Source organism: Aspergillus undulatus (genome assembly GCF_047715775.1).
Source record: "Aspergillus undulatus strain CBS 261.88 unplaced genomic scaffold BDV17scaffold_48, whole genome shotgun sequence".
Taxonomy (NCBI): Eukaryota; Fungi; Ascomycota; class Eurotiomycetes; order Eurotiales; family Aspergillaceae; genus Aspergillus; species Aspergillus undulatus.
Window position 1 is genome coordinate 61,586 of NW_027396652.1, and position 14,853 is coordinate 76,438.

The following is a 14,853-nucleotide window of genomic DNA, read 5'->3' on the forward strand; positions in this document are numbered from 1 at the left end:
CTACCAAAATAGCCCGTTCCTTTCCAGCCCAGCTTTTCGCTCCTCTCCGCTTCCACGACCACGACCACGAGTCCGTGCTCCGTGCTCCTCGCGGAGTCCTGATAGATCTCTCTAATTTTCTCCCTCTCTCCCCTCCATTTTCGATCTTCATTTTATCTTCGGCCCTCTTTTCTCTTACTTCTGCGCTCTGCCCTTTTTTTTATTACTTAATTTACTTTTCTTTATTTCACAGACGCAGGAGGTGCCTTCGAGAGGTACCCCAATTGCTGGTCGCTATGGCTGGGAAAATGACACTGTATAAATTGGTGGTGCTGGGAGATGGTGGTGTCGGCAAGACGGCGCTCACAATTCAGGTGAGCCATTGACTTTCCGCCCGCAATTAAGTCCCAGTGACTAAGTGCTTATCTTGCATTTAGTTATGTTTAAACCACTTCGTCGAGACATACGATCCAACCATCGAAGATTCGTACCGCAAACAGGTGGTCATTGATCAGCAATCATGCATGTTGGAAGTTCTCGATACTGCCGGTCAGGAGGAGTATACTGCATTACGCGACCAATGGATCCGCGACGGCGAAGGGTTCGTTCTCGTCTACAGTATCACGTCGCGTGCCTCATTTTCACGGATAACAAAGTTCTACAACCAAATCAAGATGGTCAAGGAATCGGCGAATTCAGGCTCGCCATCTGGCGCAAGCTACCTCGGCTCTCCGATGAGCTCACCCTCCGGACCGCCACTTCCTGTTCCCGTCATGCTCGTTGGCAACAAAAGCGACAAAGCTGTCGAGCGGGCGGTCTCGGCCCAGGAGGGTCAGGCGCTCGCCAAAGACCTGGGATGCGAATTTGTCGAAGCGTCCGCGAAGAATTGCATCAACGTTGAAAAGGCATTCTACGACGTCGTGAGGATGCTGCGCAACCAGCGCATGCAGCAACAAAGACCGCAGGATCACCGCCGAACGACCGGCCTAGGTCAGATGCGTGACTCAGGGCCTGAATACCCCAAGTCATTCCGTCCCGACCGCTCTCAACACCGTAACAGGCTCAAGTGTACAATCCTGTGAGCTGTTTCGCATAGTCGCCCCGGCCGATCGGCCATGTCCTAATTATCATACGCGCAATAACTACGCCATTTCCTCACTTTCTGCGATCGGCGCCAGGCTGCTAGACATCACACCCTTTATCTTCTTCTTACGACACGCTTTTAGACAATCAGTGCGAGCTTGCTCCATGGACGATATTCTTCTCTTGTCTATATTGGCTGCCAGAAGCCCGGTCCATTTCTTCTCGTTTTACTCCTTCGGTCCATGGCCCGCGGCTGCGGAGATGGATATGTGAATATGCTTGATGCAAGGGCCATGGATATTATCATTATTTTCTCGGGAGGCCGATTTTTCGCGCATCTATCGCAGGTGTCTGGACGTATGAGAAATCCTTACCATCAGTGTCATTTGGTTAGGGACCAGGGGCGGTATTGTTCACATTTTCTTCCGGCGCACCATTTCTCAAACTTCCCTTACCCACCCCCCGAATACTTCACTCCCCCACCTTTATATCTTTATTTATCCGATGTTCCCATGATTTCATCGTCACCTGTCTCACTCGCTCGGCGATCCTATTTTCGCCGAGAATGTGCAGCCAGAGGGCCAGTAGCGGGGGTGGACACGGACATGGGCGCAAGAGAAGGATAGTCGACCGATTACTAGCAGGCATGGCGATATGATACCCTACGGCTGAGCTTTGAGTTGTGCTTTTCTGCATTTGCACTTAAAATATTGATGAGTACAGCATTGCCGATAGAAGCTTACGCATCAATGGTACGATGATACAGCTAGAACGTTACATAGGGTACACTCAACGATACAGACCTCGTAGGAAATAACAGTAACTCAAGAGTCACAATATTCTAATGTAATAATGAGCAGCACAAGTGGAACGCGACCCAAAAGTAGGTACGGGAGCCGGCGTTTCGACAGTAGAGACTCCATCGCCAGGTTCCCCACGCCTCAGTGCGGGGAAAGCTGCTCAAGACTAGAGTGCCTGTGCTCTGGCCTCACTGTAACTATTAACTAGCAGTGTAGACTAGTAGTAGTCCCTTCCTGCTCGACGTCTCCGATTCCCCCGCCCGACCGTCGGCCTCTTTCACCTTTCCCACGGCTGGATCCGGGCTGCTGAAACGGACGTATTCTTATTTCTGATCTGATCTCTGCGCTCCTACTCGTAGAGAACTCGGCCCAAGACCAGGGTCATTTTGCCGATCCTCCAACCGGATATCAACCTTGCAACTCTCCCTCCCTACTTCCTCCGTACCGTCTAACCTAGGTACGGAGCGGAGTAGCGCGGACATACCACGTACATAGCACAGCGCAGGCTGCACCTGATTCAGTTCCTCCTGTTCGTTCCAGCTACCAAGCGTTGTTTAAATCCTTCCTTACTCGCACTTGGAAAGCCTCGTCTAGAACTTCAGCTCGAATAGCCATTGGCTAAAATGGAACACCCCCAGCGCGCCATCCAAGCCTCCTCCCTCCGCGACCCAGAGTCGTTCTGGTCCTACCACGCCCAGCAACTCCACTGGCACAAGGCCCCATCACGTGCGCTGACTCGCTCAACAAGGACTCTCGCCAGTGGCAACTCGCACGATTCCTGGGCTTGGTTTGCCGACGGCGAGATCTCCACAACGTATAACTGTGTTGACCGTCACGTGCACAATGGCAATGGCGACAATGTCGCCATTATTTGGGACTCGGCTGTAACGGGGGCCAAAGAGAGGTATACCTACCGGCAGTTACTGGAGGAGGTGGAGGTTCTCGCTGGGGTCTTGAGGGAGGAGGGGGTTCGGGAGGGGGATGTTGTTATTATTTATAGTACGTACCTTTTCTGTCTTTGGTCGATTCGATACTGACATTAGACCAGTGCCCATGATCCCCGCAGCCTTAATCGGGGCTCTAGCCATCGTCCGAATAGGCGCGATCCACGCCGCCGTGTTCGGCGGATTCGCAGCAAAGTCGCTAGCGCAGCGCATCGAGGCAGCGCGGCCACGGGCTATCCTGACGGCCTCGTGCGGGATCGAAGGGGCCAAGGGCCCCGTTCCGTATCGGCCGCTGGTGGAGGGCGCTATTGAAGCGAGCAGCTTCAAGCCGGATAAGGTCCTCATATGGCAGCGGGACCAGCTGCGGTGGAATAACCCGCACAAGCTGGACGGGCAGCGGAATTGGAATCGGCTTGTGAAGAGTGCGCGGATGCGCGGTGTTCGTGCAGGTCCGGTGCCGGTGAAGGGTACAGATGGGTTGTATATCATCTACACCAGTGGTATGTCCTCGAATCGACAAAAATGTCAATGCAATGCGCTAACGCAGACAAGGCACAACCGGCCTACCGAAAGGCGTCGTCCGAGACGCAGGCGGACACGCCGTCGGGCTCAGCCTCTCAATCAAATACCTCTTCGACATCCACGGCCCAGGAGACACCATGTTCTGCGCCTCAGACATAGGCTGGGTAGTAGGCCACTCATACATCATATACGCGCCACTCCTTGTCGGCGCAACAACCATCCTCTTCGAGGGCAAGCCCGTCGGCACGCCCGACGCAGGCACATTCTGGCGCGTCGTCGCAGAGCACAAGGCGAACGTCCTCTTCACGGCACCTACAGCGCTCCGCGCAATCAGGAAAGAAGACCCAGACAACGCACATTTCGAGAAGGTAGCGGGGGCCAACAATCTCCGACACCTGCGCGCTCTCTTCCTAGCAGGGGAACGCAGCGAGCCTAGCATCGTGCGCGCCTATCAAGACCTCCTAACCAAGCACGCTGCCCCTGGGGCCATGGTTGTCGACAATTGGTGGTCGTCTGAATCCGGATCACCAATATCAGGCCTGGCGCTGCGAAGCGCCGTCGGCCGGCCACGGCCACAGCCAACACCACAGTCCAAGCCCGGGAAAGAGAAAGAGGACTTATACAATACCGCCCCCCTCCCCATCCGCCCCGGCTCAGCCGGCCTCCCGATGCCAGGCTTCGACGTCCGAATCGTCAACGACAGCGGCGCCGAAGTTCCTCGCGGAACAATGGGGAACATCGTCCTCGCCACCCCTCTCGCCCCCACGGCATTTACGCGGCTCTTCAACGACGACGAGCGCTTCTACAGGGGGTACCTGAAACGCTTCAATGGACTGTGGCTGGACACTGGGGACGCAGGGATGATCGATCAGGACGGCTACATCCATGTTATGTCGCGCAGCGACGATATTATTAATGTTGCGGCGCATCGGTTTTCCACAGGGTCAATTGAGCAGGCGATCCTTTCGCATCCTGAGATTGGTGAAGCGAGTGTAGTCGGTATACCGGATGCACTGAAGGGGCATTTGCCGTTTGCGTTTGTTACGCTTAAGGCAGCTAGTGGTGATATTCCAGCTCGTCCACCGTCCTCCCTCTTCAACGGTGTAAACGCCCTTGTCCGCGAACAGATCGGGCCAATTGCATCCCTGGGCGGAATGATTCAGGGGCAGGGGATGATTCCTAAGACGAGGAGTGGGAAGACGCTGCGGAGGGTGTTGAGGGAGTTGGTGGAGAATGGGGTGAGGGGGAAGTTTGACGGGGAGGTTAATATGCCGCCGACTGTGGAGGATAGGGCTGTGGTGGATGTTGCGAGGGGACGGGTGAGGGAGTATTTCTTGGGTTGTGGACATGGTCTTAGCCCTAAGAGTAAGCTATGATAGACAAGTACAGGTACAAGGTACAGCCATCTATCTACATCTACGATTATTAGGGCATAGAGCAAGGAAAGTGAGCATAACAGCATTAATGTACCCAATTAACTTATAGACAAAGAAATAAACAGGCCAGGCGGGTTCAGTCGTGAAGTACAAAGTATAGGTATGTAAGGTATAAGCGATTCGAAAATAAAGTAGGTCAACATGGTATGTGGTATCTGTCGTATTCATCGACCAAAATCAATCAATCAATCAACTCAGCTCCACAACACTCAAACTCAATCAATCAACTGCACGCGCGCACACACGCATGTTGTCAGACACGAGCCATCTGATCAACGTCATTCACTCACTTATCCCCATCCCCACTACTCCTCACTCAAACAAGACTCAATAGAGCCGCTTAGAGAAGGGCAGCAACAACACCGAAGAGACCAGCGACGGCACCGGCACCGGCAGCAGCGCGGCTAGCGCCACCGGTGAAAGTGGGAGGAGCCGGAGTGGTGCTGGAGGAAGCACCGCCAGTGGGGGCAACGTCGGTTGGGATCACGGGGCTCGTGCCGGTAGGGATGACGGGGACAGAGCTAGAAGGAGCCCAGGTGGGGGTGGCAGAGCTGGAGCTGGAAGGTGTTAGTTGGGTTCTTGTGATAGAAATATTAGGATGTGTGCGGACGTGGACGTACCAGGCCTTGCAGTGGGTGATGGTTGAGGTGATTAGAGGGCGGGTAACGGTGTAAGGGCCGTTGGAGAGGGTGACGGTTCCGGGCTGTAGACAAAGTTGTTAGTTGCACTGTTTTTTCGAGCATAGTTTGCATATAGGATATAGGGGCCGGCGTACAGTCTCAACGGGGATGGTCTCAGTGCCGGCAGTCAGGGTGGTCGACTTGGGGCAGTAGGTGGTGTACTCGGTGACCTCGACAGTGGTGTACTGCTGCTGGGGAGTCTCAGCCTCACCACCGTGGACGGAGGCGAAAGCAGCACCAGCGAAGAGGGCAGCGGCAGCGAAGGAGAACTTCATTTTGACTGGATAAGGAGTGTCGCGGAAAGCGAAAAGAATGAATAGATGTAAAATTAAAGAGTGTGGGCGTTTGATAAACAACGAGGTTCGAAAAGAATGTAATCGGTGCGAAAACCGGGGGTGCGAGTGCGTTTGGCAGATGAGGCAGGAACGGGCTGGAGAGAGAAAGAAGAGAAGGGGAACGGGGACCAGGGATGGGCAGATTCATATAAACAGCAAAACCAGCAGTCCAAGCCAGGAACAGCGCACTAAGGGACTAGCGCTGTCTGGGCCGCCGAATCGTGTCGGCTTCAGGGGAATACTGTGGAGGCGCTAATTTCCTTTTGACTCTGCCTCTGATCTCAATTTCCCTTTTCTAATTTTATAGGGGCTCTCTCTCCACGTTCCCGTTGTCGTGCCCTGCTGGACGAGATCCATCTGCGAGTCTGGACCGGATGTGCAGATGCAGTTGAAGGATATTGTTGGAGAACCGCAGACGCGCCTGGAGCCCTCGTGGACTGCAGACTTCTCCTGGGCCGAGGCAAGATTCTAAACAAAGATCGATTCAGTGGTTCAGGAACAGGAAAACAGGGACTCAGGATTCAGGACATGGACAACCCCATAGTTCCCTGACAGTTCGCAATTCAAGAACCATTTTTGGTCTCACTAGTCCCTGATAAAGTCGGAACTGCCGATGTCTGTGCTGACAGTGCAGGATTGACTTCAATTCTTCGAAGTTCTCTCAACCGATCGTCGCGAATCTCGTCCCTTGCATGTGCCTTGTCATGACTCAAGGGCGACTGCGTGTCAGAGTGACACCGTCACGATGTGGCGATTGCACACTTGACGGTCCTGTAGGGATGAACTGTAACGACAAGGGATGGATGTACTCCGTACCTGCAGTGCCAGGTCATCGGGCACTCGACTGCGTGACCTTATACTCTGTCGGGTTGGAGATTGCACTCATCGACCAACGAGAATGATCGGGATTTCCTTCGATCAGCGAGTCTAGAAATGCTTCTAGACCAGCACACAGACGATCAGAGGCAAAGTCTTCATCATCGCACCCCTCCGGCTGCTTGCATGGATTCCTCTAGGTGATTTATGGCACTTGAAAAACAACAAAATAATAGATCATTGTCTCAATTCTCCTATCTATAGCCGTGATTCTCACTAGGTGACCACTGTTCTGCCAGGCCTACAGCCGGCTATCACACACTTCCAATCTGATGGTTCATTGCCCCTAAAGGATGGTGATAGGCGGGGACATAGCCGCATCGCCCGGGTTATCCAGCAAGCTGGACTTCCACGAGAGCTGACCAGAAAACGCCCTTCTTCATTTTGGATTTAGTTGTGTGATGAAGAAAGAAAAGAGTCGAAGCGGAAGAGCCGAAGGCGGAATTTTGTGTGTGCCGGGTAGGATCATCATTGTTCCGCCGCACCGACCAGCCGGAGATGCTAGGCCCAGTCGGGAAAGGCTTCTCGAGCTTCCCGCGGGCAACGGCCAGACGTCACCTTGTCCGACGATACGGCGGAGCTCTTCCTATCGCACTGGTCTACTTATACTTCTCCTCTGCTTTCTTTTCCTCCAATTCCCCCAGAGAAGCCCCTCTGAGACAGCAATCGCAATGTTAGGTCGCTGTGGTCGTCCGGCTTCGCGCCTTCTCCCGCGCCCTACCTCCGCCATCCGACCGCCTCCACTGCAATGGCATCGTATGGTGTCATCATCAAGAGAAGGCCAGCAATCGGTACGCCAGCAGCTCAAGGGATCAAGAAGCAGTCTGCTGACAATGCATAGCTACTATCGGCACATCTCGAACAAGCTGACCCGTCGGTGTATAACATCCTCCAGAAGGTGGGAGCTTCCCTCACAGCAACCTCCGCCCATGCTCACCCATTGCAGGAGAAAAACCGCCAACAGCACTTCATCAACCTCATTCCCTCAGAGAACTTCACATCCCAGGCTGTGCTCGATGCGCTGGGCAGTGTAATGCAGAGTACGTATGCCGTTATCGCCCTCGCTAGCGGTACTGATTCGGGTAGACAAATACTCCGAGGGATATCCCGGAGCCAGATATTATGGTGGAAACGAGCACATCGACGAGTCCGAGAGGCTCTGTCAGCAACGCGCTTTAGAAACTTTCCGACTCAGTCCGGAAGAATGGGGTGTCAACGTCCAGCGTAAGTGCCTTCTTTGCTACTGACAGGCTTCCGCTGACAATGCAGCGCTCTCTGGATCCCCCGCGAACCTCTACGCCATCTCCGCTCTCCTCAACACGCACGATCGATTGATGGGTCTGGATCTGCCGCATGGCGGTCACTTGTCCCACGGCTATCAGACCCCGACGAAGAAGATCTCCTTCATCTCCAAATACTTCGAGACCCTCCCCTACCGTCTAGACGAGTCGACGGGTCTCATCGACTACGACGCCCTCGAGAAGCAAGCCCTCCTTTACCGTCCGAAGCTCATCATTGCCGGTACTTCGGCTTACAGCCGCTTGATTGATTACCCCCGCATGCGTCAAATTGCCAAGACTACTGGTGCATACCTCTTGAGTGACATGGCGCACATCTCCGGTCTGGTCGCGGCCGGTGTCATCCCTTCTCCCTTTGCACACTCCGATGTCGTGACAACGACGACGCACAAGTCACTCCGTGGTCCTCGTGGAGCCATGATATTCTACCGCAAGGGTGTCCGCGGGACGGACAAGAAGGGCAACCAGATACTGTACGATCTCGAGAGCCCCATCAATGCCTCCGTCTTCCCTGGCCATCAGGGCGGCCCCCACAACCACACCATCACCGCGCTGGCCGTGGCGCTCCAGCAAGCGCAGTCGACTGAATTCAAGACCTACCAAGAGACCGTCCTGGCCAACGCCAAATCTCTAGCTGAGCGCCTCGGGGGCCCGACCAGCAACGGCGGCCTGGGTTACAACATTGTGTCTGGTGGCACAGACAACCACCTGGTGCTGGTGGATTTGAAGAACCGTGGTGTTGACGGGGCGCGGGTTGAGCGCGTGCTCGAGCTCTGCGGTGTCGCCAGCAACAAGAACACAGTCCCAGGAGACAAGTCTGCGCTGAAGCCCGGTGGTTTGCGCCTCGGCACACCCGCGATGACTACCCGCGGGTTCCAGCCGGAGGACTTCCGCCGCGTTGCAGACATTGTCGACCGCGCGGTTACCATCACGCAGAAGCTGGACAAGTCCGCCAAGGAGAGCGCCACAGCCAAAGGCGTCAAGAACCCCAACACGGTCAAGGCGTTCTTGGAGTATGTAGGCAATGGCGAGGAGATCTCGGAGATTGTGCAGCTGCGACAGGAAGTGGAGGATTGGGCCGGTACCTTTAGTCTTCCATGGAAGAAAGAGTAGAGTAATTCCGTTACAGAGTACCTTTATTGCGCAGCGAAGCCCAAGATCAGGGTTTGGTTATGTATTATGTTCAACACGACTATAGCAAGATTCCATCTCAACCTAGCAACTCATTGAAGTATATTGCCCCAATGGACTAGATAGATAAGGCTGGAAAGAAACATTGCCAAGATGATGGGTTAAAAGTAGACAAAGGCTAGACTCCAACTTTCGTCCTTCTCCGCATCGAATCTCTGTTTCAAGTAAGCCGGTCCCGCCATTTGCACTGGGATTTCGAACGCTCCCCATTGTTCCCCGGCTCCATTCCCCCATCCCTTGTTTCACCTGCTAATCCACCCTCTTCGGGTCTTCATCGTCCTTGACACTCTTTACCACCGACAACTTAGCCATCCCTACATCTCAAGATGAAAATCAGCCAGGTAGATACACTTCCTATCAGCCAGCCAGCCACCTACCCTTCAATGATTCAAAAGAACAAAACTTAACAACCAACAGATCTACATCTACCCCATAAAATCCCTCCGCGGCGTCTCTCTCCCCTCCGCCACGGCCACACGAACAGGCTTCAAATATGACCGCCGCTTCATGCTCCTCAAGGTTCTACCCTCGGAAGGCCAAGCCGAAGCCGAAGTTAAAGCCGGGAAGGCTGCCGAATCCACGCTGAAGAACATGCACGTTCCGCATTTCCCGGAGATGGCGCTTTTTGGGACGGAGTTGTTTGTGCCTAGCCTTGGGGATGGAGGTGAGAAGGGGAGGATTATGGTTACGTATTATCCTCCTGGTGGTTCTGAGGGTGGTCGGGTTAATGGAAATGGACATGTGAAGGGAGGGAAGGAGAGCGAGAGTCTGGAAATCCCCCTCACGCCCGACACGCGTGGCCTCGAGGAATTAGCGGTCGTGATGCACAGTTCTCCCACAAAAGGCTACAACATGGGTCCGAAGTATAATAAGTGGTTTAGTGAGCGGTTTGGATACGACGTCGTGCTCGCTTACCTGGGCGATGGCGACTGGAGGCCTGTCCTGGGCACATTTGCGCCGGGGAAGCACGTCGCGCATAGAGGCAGACAAGGCTTGGATTTGAGTTTGGTTGCGGCGGTGCTCCTTGGGATCCTTGGGGTTCTGTATATTGGGTTTACGGCTACGACTCTCTCTAGATTTGGGTCTAGGTTTCATTTTGGGTTGGCGGCTGAACGTGAACCGTGGCAGCGGGGTGTGGGTGTAGGCGCGACGATCGCTGTTGGTGGGCTTCTGGTATATCTTTTGGCTACGAAGACCGGATCTCGGTCTTCCAAGGACGAACGCATCACGTTTGCCGATGCGGCGCCGTACATGGTTGTTTCTGAGACGTCGGTGGCGAACGTCACGGGGCGGTTGGAGGACGAGGAGATGGATGTGAGGAAGTTCCGGGCGAACGTTGTCGTCGAGGGCGCAAAGACGGCCTTTGAAGAGGACTTTTGGGCGGAGTTGGTTATTGGCGATGCTCAGGTGCGGCTGCTGCTGACGGCCAACTGTGTGCGGTGCCGTAGTCTGGACGTGGATTATTCGACTGGCAAGATGGGAACCGGCGAGTCCGGCAAGGTGCTGAAGAAGCTCATGGCGGATCGCAGAGTGGACAGCGGAGCCAAGTACAGCCCTGTGTTTGGCCGGTATGGGTTCCTGGAGGGGCAGTCGGGCATGAAGACAGTTCGCGTTGGGGACGAAGTGACCGTGGCGAGAGGCATGAGAGAGCGGGCAATCTACGGTGAGTCAGCTGATTCCGGTCGCGAAGAATGCAGAATCCGGGGTGACTGACTGTTGGTGAATTAGATTGGCCTGGATTGGCTTAACCTTTGTAGATTGGTGAGATTTAGAGTGAATATGGCTGCCTGGTGACGTTATTGACAAGATCGAGTCCGAGTAGGCGATAACTATATTAATCTTAGTGTTTAGTAGTCTACTATCTCCATAAGGCATAAAATTAGCCACCAGCTGAGACACTCTCGCCTGAACCTGCGGCTGTGCAAACAATTCTTGGCTGCACCACTACGACTTCTCCCCTCTTCGTTCTTTCTTTCCTTCAAACCTCAGACTCCGATCTTAGTGTACATTCATTCGAGTCTCGGCCATCATGGATCACGTTCGTCGTAAAGACACAACCAAAGGCCCGCCCTTGAGGATCCTGTCCCTCGGTATGTGTCGCACCTCTCCTCCCCCACACTTCATCATGACGAAACTAACCTAGTGAACCAGACGGCGGTGGCGTGCGAGGATACTCCATGCTCATCCTGCTTCAGGAACTGATGCATCGCATCTACGTCGAAGCCGAAGGAAAGCCGCCGCGACGCGAACAAATCCCCAAACCATGCGAATACTTCGACCTCATCGCCGGCACAGGCACAGGCGGGCTTATCGCGCTCATGCTAGGGCGCTTACGCCTCGACCTGGAAACCTGCAAAGACGTATACGTGCGCATGACCCGCCGGGTCTTTGAGACCGACAAGACATTCGCGGGCATCCCATTCCGCTCGACACTATTCAAGGCGTCGAAACTCGAGGAAGCGATTCGAGAATGTGTGAGGGAACATACAATCTACGAAGCGGAGGGAAATGATGCGAACTCGCCTACATCCCCTGCATACGCCCCGTTCAGCCCGAACTTCTCGACGACGTCGATTCCGCAGCGCTCCGGCAGTCGGGCGAGCCAGAGCACGACGCACTCGTCCGTCAACAACCGGAGTTCTGCGTTCATTAACGGGCTGAGATGGGGGAATCCGGATGCGCTGCTGTATGATAACCGCGAGAACCGGACAAAGACTGCTGTTACGGCGCTGTATAGGGGTACGCGTAAGAACGACAATGCGGTACTTTTGAGGTCGTACGACTCGCGCAAGGAGCCTGCGCCCGATTACAACTGCACGATCTGGCAGGCTGGTCGCGCAACGTCGGCGACTGGGCTGGCCTTTAAGCCGATTCAGATTGGACAGCATTATTTCATCGATGAGGGCGCGGGCACGTATAACCCGTCGCCGCAGGTTTTGGACGAAGCGGCTGTTAATGAGTGGCCGGGGCGTGAAGTTGGGGTGTTTATTAGTGTTGGCACAGGAAAGCGCCCTCCAGACACCAATAACCGTCAGCATGAGTGGTGGGAGGACTTTTTCGGTGACGCCCTGGGCACATTCGCCGAGGCGCGGCGACGGCTGATTTCGAAAATCGAGGGCTGCGAAGACATCCACCACGACATGCTCCGCGAGCATCTCCCGAAGCGCAACGTGAGCAAAGACAACTACTACCGTCTCAACGTCGAGGTCGGCGTCGGCGAGTTCGGCATGAACGAATGGCACCGCCTCGCAGACATCAGCACCAACACGCGACGATACCTCTCACGGCCCGACGTCAAGAAGATGATCCTCGACGCGAGCGTCAAGTTTGCCAAAATCGAGCGCATGCACCGCCGACTCAACGCACACACAGCAGCCGGCCACGACCCGAGCACTTTAGTCGAAGACGACCACTCCTCCCTCGCGCCTAGTCCCCGTCTCTCCGTTACCTCTCCGACGCAACAAGCTCCACCACAATCCGCACTATCCCCAACAGCAGCCGCCCCTCCCCCGCCTCCGGACGCCATCGAACTCCCCGCCGAGCTCCCGGGTGACTTCATCCAACTCCAACCGCCCAACGACGATAAACTCCCCATGCACCCAACGCCACAAGACGCCGTCCGCCCACCCTCCGGCCGCGCCTCAGGAAGCGACGTCAGTCGTCCCGGCTCGCAAGCTTACTCCCCGCCCCGCATGAGCTTCGAACACGTCCACGGTCCCCCGCCCGTTCCGCCAAAGACACCGATTCCATACCCGTATCCAGCTGAGCTAGGTGGGATTCCAATGGCCATGCCTAGTCCGGGTTTGCATCCTGCGCATGTGACTGCGAATGCGAGGGGGAATGCGAGTGCGCGCCCGCCGTACCCTGTTGACGAGCCGCCGCCGATTGTGAATAAGTTGCGGAAACCGAGTTATCAAGTGCGTGATTATTCTGCTTAGGCGAGTTGGGTTGGGAAAGTGGATTTTACTTTGATTTTTTTTTTCCGTGCGCGCTTTGCACTTTGCATGGTAATGAGAGATGATTGAGTGTGCATCATATACCCTACTGTTCTGGATGAGAGGTTTTTTCTTACATATAAAAATTTTCATTCATCTTTCTAATAAGATCCCGTGTATATATATACATAGTAGGTGGTATGCTGTAGATGAGCGGTAGATATGTATCCTACAGAAAGCATGCTATAACGGTTGGGCTGAGGACTGAAATCGCACAGTAAGCGAAAAAATATATATCCGCATCGGCAGCTCAATCACCACCACACCCACAGAGCAAAACAACAGCCCTCATACCCATAGAAAGCCAAGAAAAAAAAAGGATAGGGAACTCTTCAATCCAAATTAACTCAGAAAATAAGACTTCAAAACTTACATCATGTCTACATGACTAGCATACTCTAGCATAGATCCATCGAGAACCAGACTTTTGCAACGCAGAAGCTAGAGAGCTCGAAAGATCCCCATGCATATGCACCACCGGCTCGTTGCAGCTGAAACCGCACCGCACCGCTGAAAATTCCGATTTGGATCCATCCCATTACTCAGGATTCAGATCAGTAGTTACGAGCGACCTACTGGGTCAAGAGCTCATTACGAGATTTAACTGAATAATAGTAGTCGCGACATTACTAGCAGGGTATCCCGGGTCGAGTGAATTGAATCGAATTGTAAGATTGTACCCAGGAGTACGGTACAGTAATTCTCAATCTCAGCAATTGGAACATGGACAAGGACGGGGCGACAATTGAGGACGAGAACTCAGAATGGAAAATGGAATGATTGACATGGACAAGGGCTGTGGATGGGAAGGAGGGGAGGATGATAGGCCGAGAAGGCGCCAACGCACTCACGAGAAGTAGTCTATAGAGTCTGGATTTCTCATGGATTCACCGAAAGCAATCAGGAATCCCCTGAAAGACCTTGAGAGTCTGGGTTTCTTTTCGTGAGGGGGAAGAGCAGCTGATTCTCTCCTTGATCCTTCATTGAACATTAATTAGCCATATTATTATTATTATGGTCAATCAATAATGAATCCTTTGAGAGTGAGAGTGTTATCGTGATTGTGTGGAGAAGCTTGGCTAGCGTGCCGACGTGGTCGCTCTCCCGACCACTCGATGGATCGCCCATGGTGGTCTGTGTGTGGAAGAGATGTTCAATCACGGACTCTCAGTCTGAGTGATCCGTGCACGGATACTGAGGAGGGTATCTCGTCATGGAGTCCATCTGGATCCTCTGGGCGATTATTGAGCAAACATTCTCTATCATCAATTGACCACCACCACTTGGACCCCTGGCTACACAACACCAAGGTAATCTCCGAGCGACAGAATGTCAGCATGGTATGCAATGCAATACGGAGACTTTCTTCATTATCGCCTGTGTGTGTAGTACCTGGTACCACGCAGTGCAACAGACAATTCGTTCGGCATCTACTGAACCAGAATCAGCCTCGGGATGACTTTGGCAAGGCAACCTGTGAGACGGCAAGAGTAAGACAGCCAGCTCCGATCAGGATCGTGCACGGGCAATTCCATCGACCTGCAATGTGAGGTTATTTACTGCTTGCAGATATCCCGTCTTGGACGCTAGTCCGGAGTGGCAGTGGGTATGAAAGTGGGATGTCGCTGTCGGAGGGAGTGCAGAGTGGGAGGACGATTGGTCGCTTGTCTGGAGTCGGCGCTTACTGAATCCTTAGCCTGCCTTCGAGCCCGTC

At 54.0% G+C, this 14,853-nt stretch overlaps 4 protein-coding genes across 4 annotated transcripts; 3 read left to right on the forward strand and 1 right to left on the reverse strand.

The window, feature by feature from the left end:
* Positions 1-275: 275 nt before the first annotated feature.
* rasB (Ras small monomeric GTPase RasB) lies at positions 276-1,061 on the forward strand (the record flags this gene model as incomplete). Its single annotated transcript, XM_073762746.1, has 2 exons — positions 276-353; positions 417-1,061. The coding sequence occupies 2 exons, from the start codon at positions 276-278 to the stop codon at positions 1,059-1,061; spliced, it is 723 nt and encodes a 240-aa protein (XP_073612736.1).
* A 1,020-nt stretch (positions 1,062-2,081) lies between these two features.
* On the forward strand, positions 2,082-4,805 carry BDV17DRAFT_165379 (putative acyl-CoA synthetase). Its single transcript, XM_073754731.1, has 3 exons — positions 2,082-2,861; positions 2,911-3,306; positions 3,359-4,805. The coding sequence occupies exons 1-3, from the start codon at positions 2,486-2,488 to the stop codon at positions 4,702-4,704; spliced, it is 2,118 nt and encodes a 705-aa protein (XP_073612737.1). The 5' UTR covers positions 2,082-2,485; the 3' UTR covers positions 4,705-4,805.
* Positions 4,806-5,104: 299 nt separating this feature from the next.
* On the reverse strand, positions 5,105-5,719 carry BDV17DRAFT_294027 (putative GPI anchored protein; the record flags this gene model as incomplete). The annotated part of the gene is made up of 3 exons (XM_073762747.1): positions 5,105-5,321; positions 5,385-5,467; positions 5,540-5,719. 3 exons carry the CDS (start codon positions 5,717-5,719, stop codon positions 5,105-5,107), a joined length of 480 nt encoding a protein of 159 aa, XP_073612738.1.
* Positions 5,720-7,326: 1,607 nt separating this feature from the next.
* BDV17DRAFT_283641 (serine hydroxymethyltransferase-domain-containing protein) lies at positions 7,327-13,082 on the forward strand (the record flags this gene model as incomplete). The annotated part of the gene is made up of 9 exons (XM_073760393.1): positions 7,327-7,446; positions 7,497-7,553; positions 7,602-7,695; positions 7,742-7,879; positions 7,925-9,062; positions 9,314-9,383; positions 9,562-10,811; positions 10,919-10,962; positions 11,296-13,082. 9 exons carry the CDS (start codon positions 7,327-7,329, stop codon positions 13,080-13,082), a joined length of 4,698 nt encoding a protein of 1,565 aa, XP_073612739.1.
* Positions 13,083-14,853: the final 1,771 nt, after the last annotated feature.

What these genes read in the sequence shown, in the direction of transcription:
- BDV17DRAFT_165379 (XM_073754731.1), top strand. Translation starts at nt 2,486, where the DNA reads ATGGAACACCCCCAGCGCGCCATCCAAGCCTCCTCCCTCCGCGACCCA. An exon ending in GGATGTTGTTATTATTTATA is followed by an intron (nt 2,862 to 2,910) that starts GTACGTACCTTT and finishes ACATTAGACCAG; the next exon opens with TGCCCATGATCCCCGCAGCC. An exon ending in GTATATCATCTACACCAGTG is followed by an intron (nt 3,307 to 3,358) that starts GTATGTCCTCGA and finishes AACGCAGACAAG; the next exon opens with GCACAACCGGCCTACCGAAA.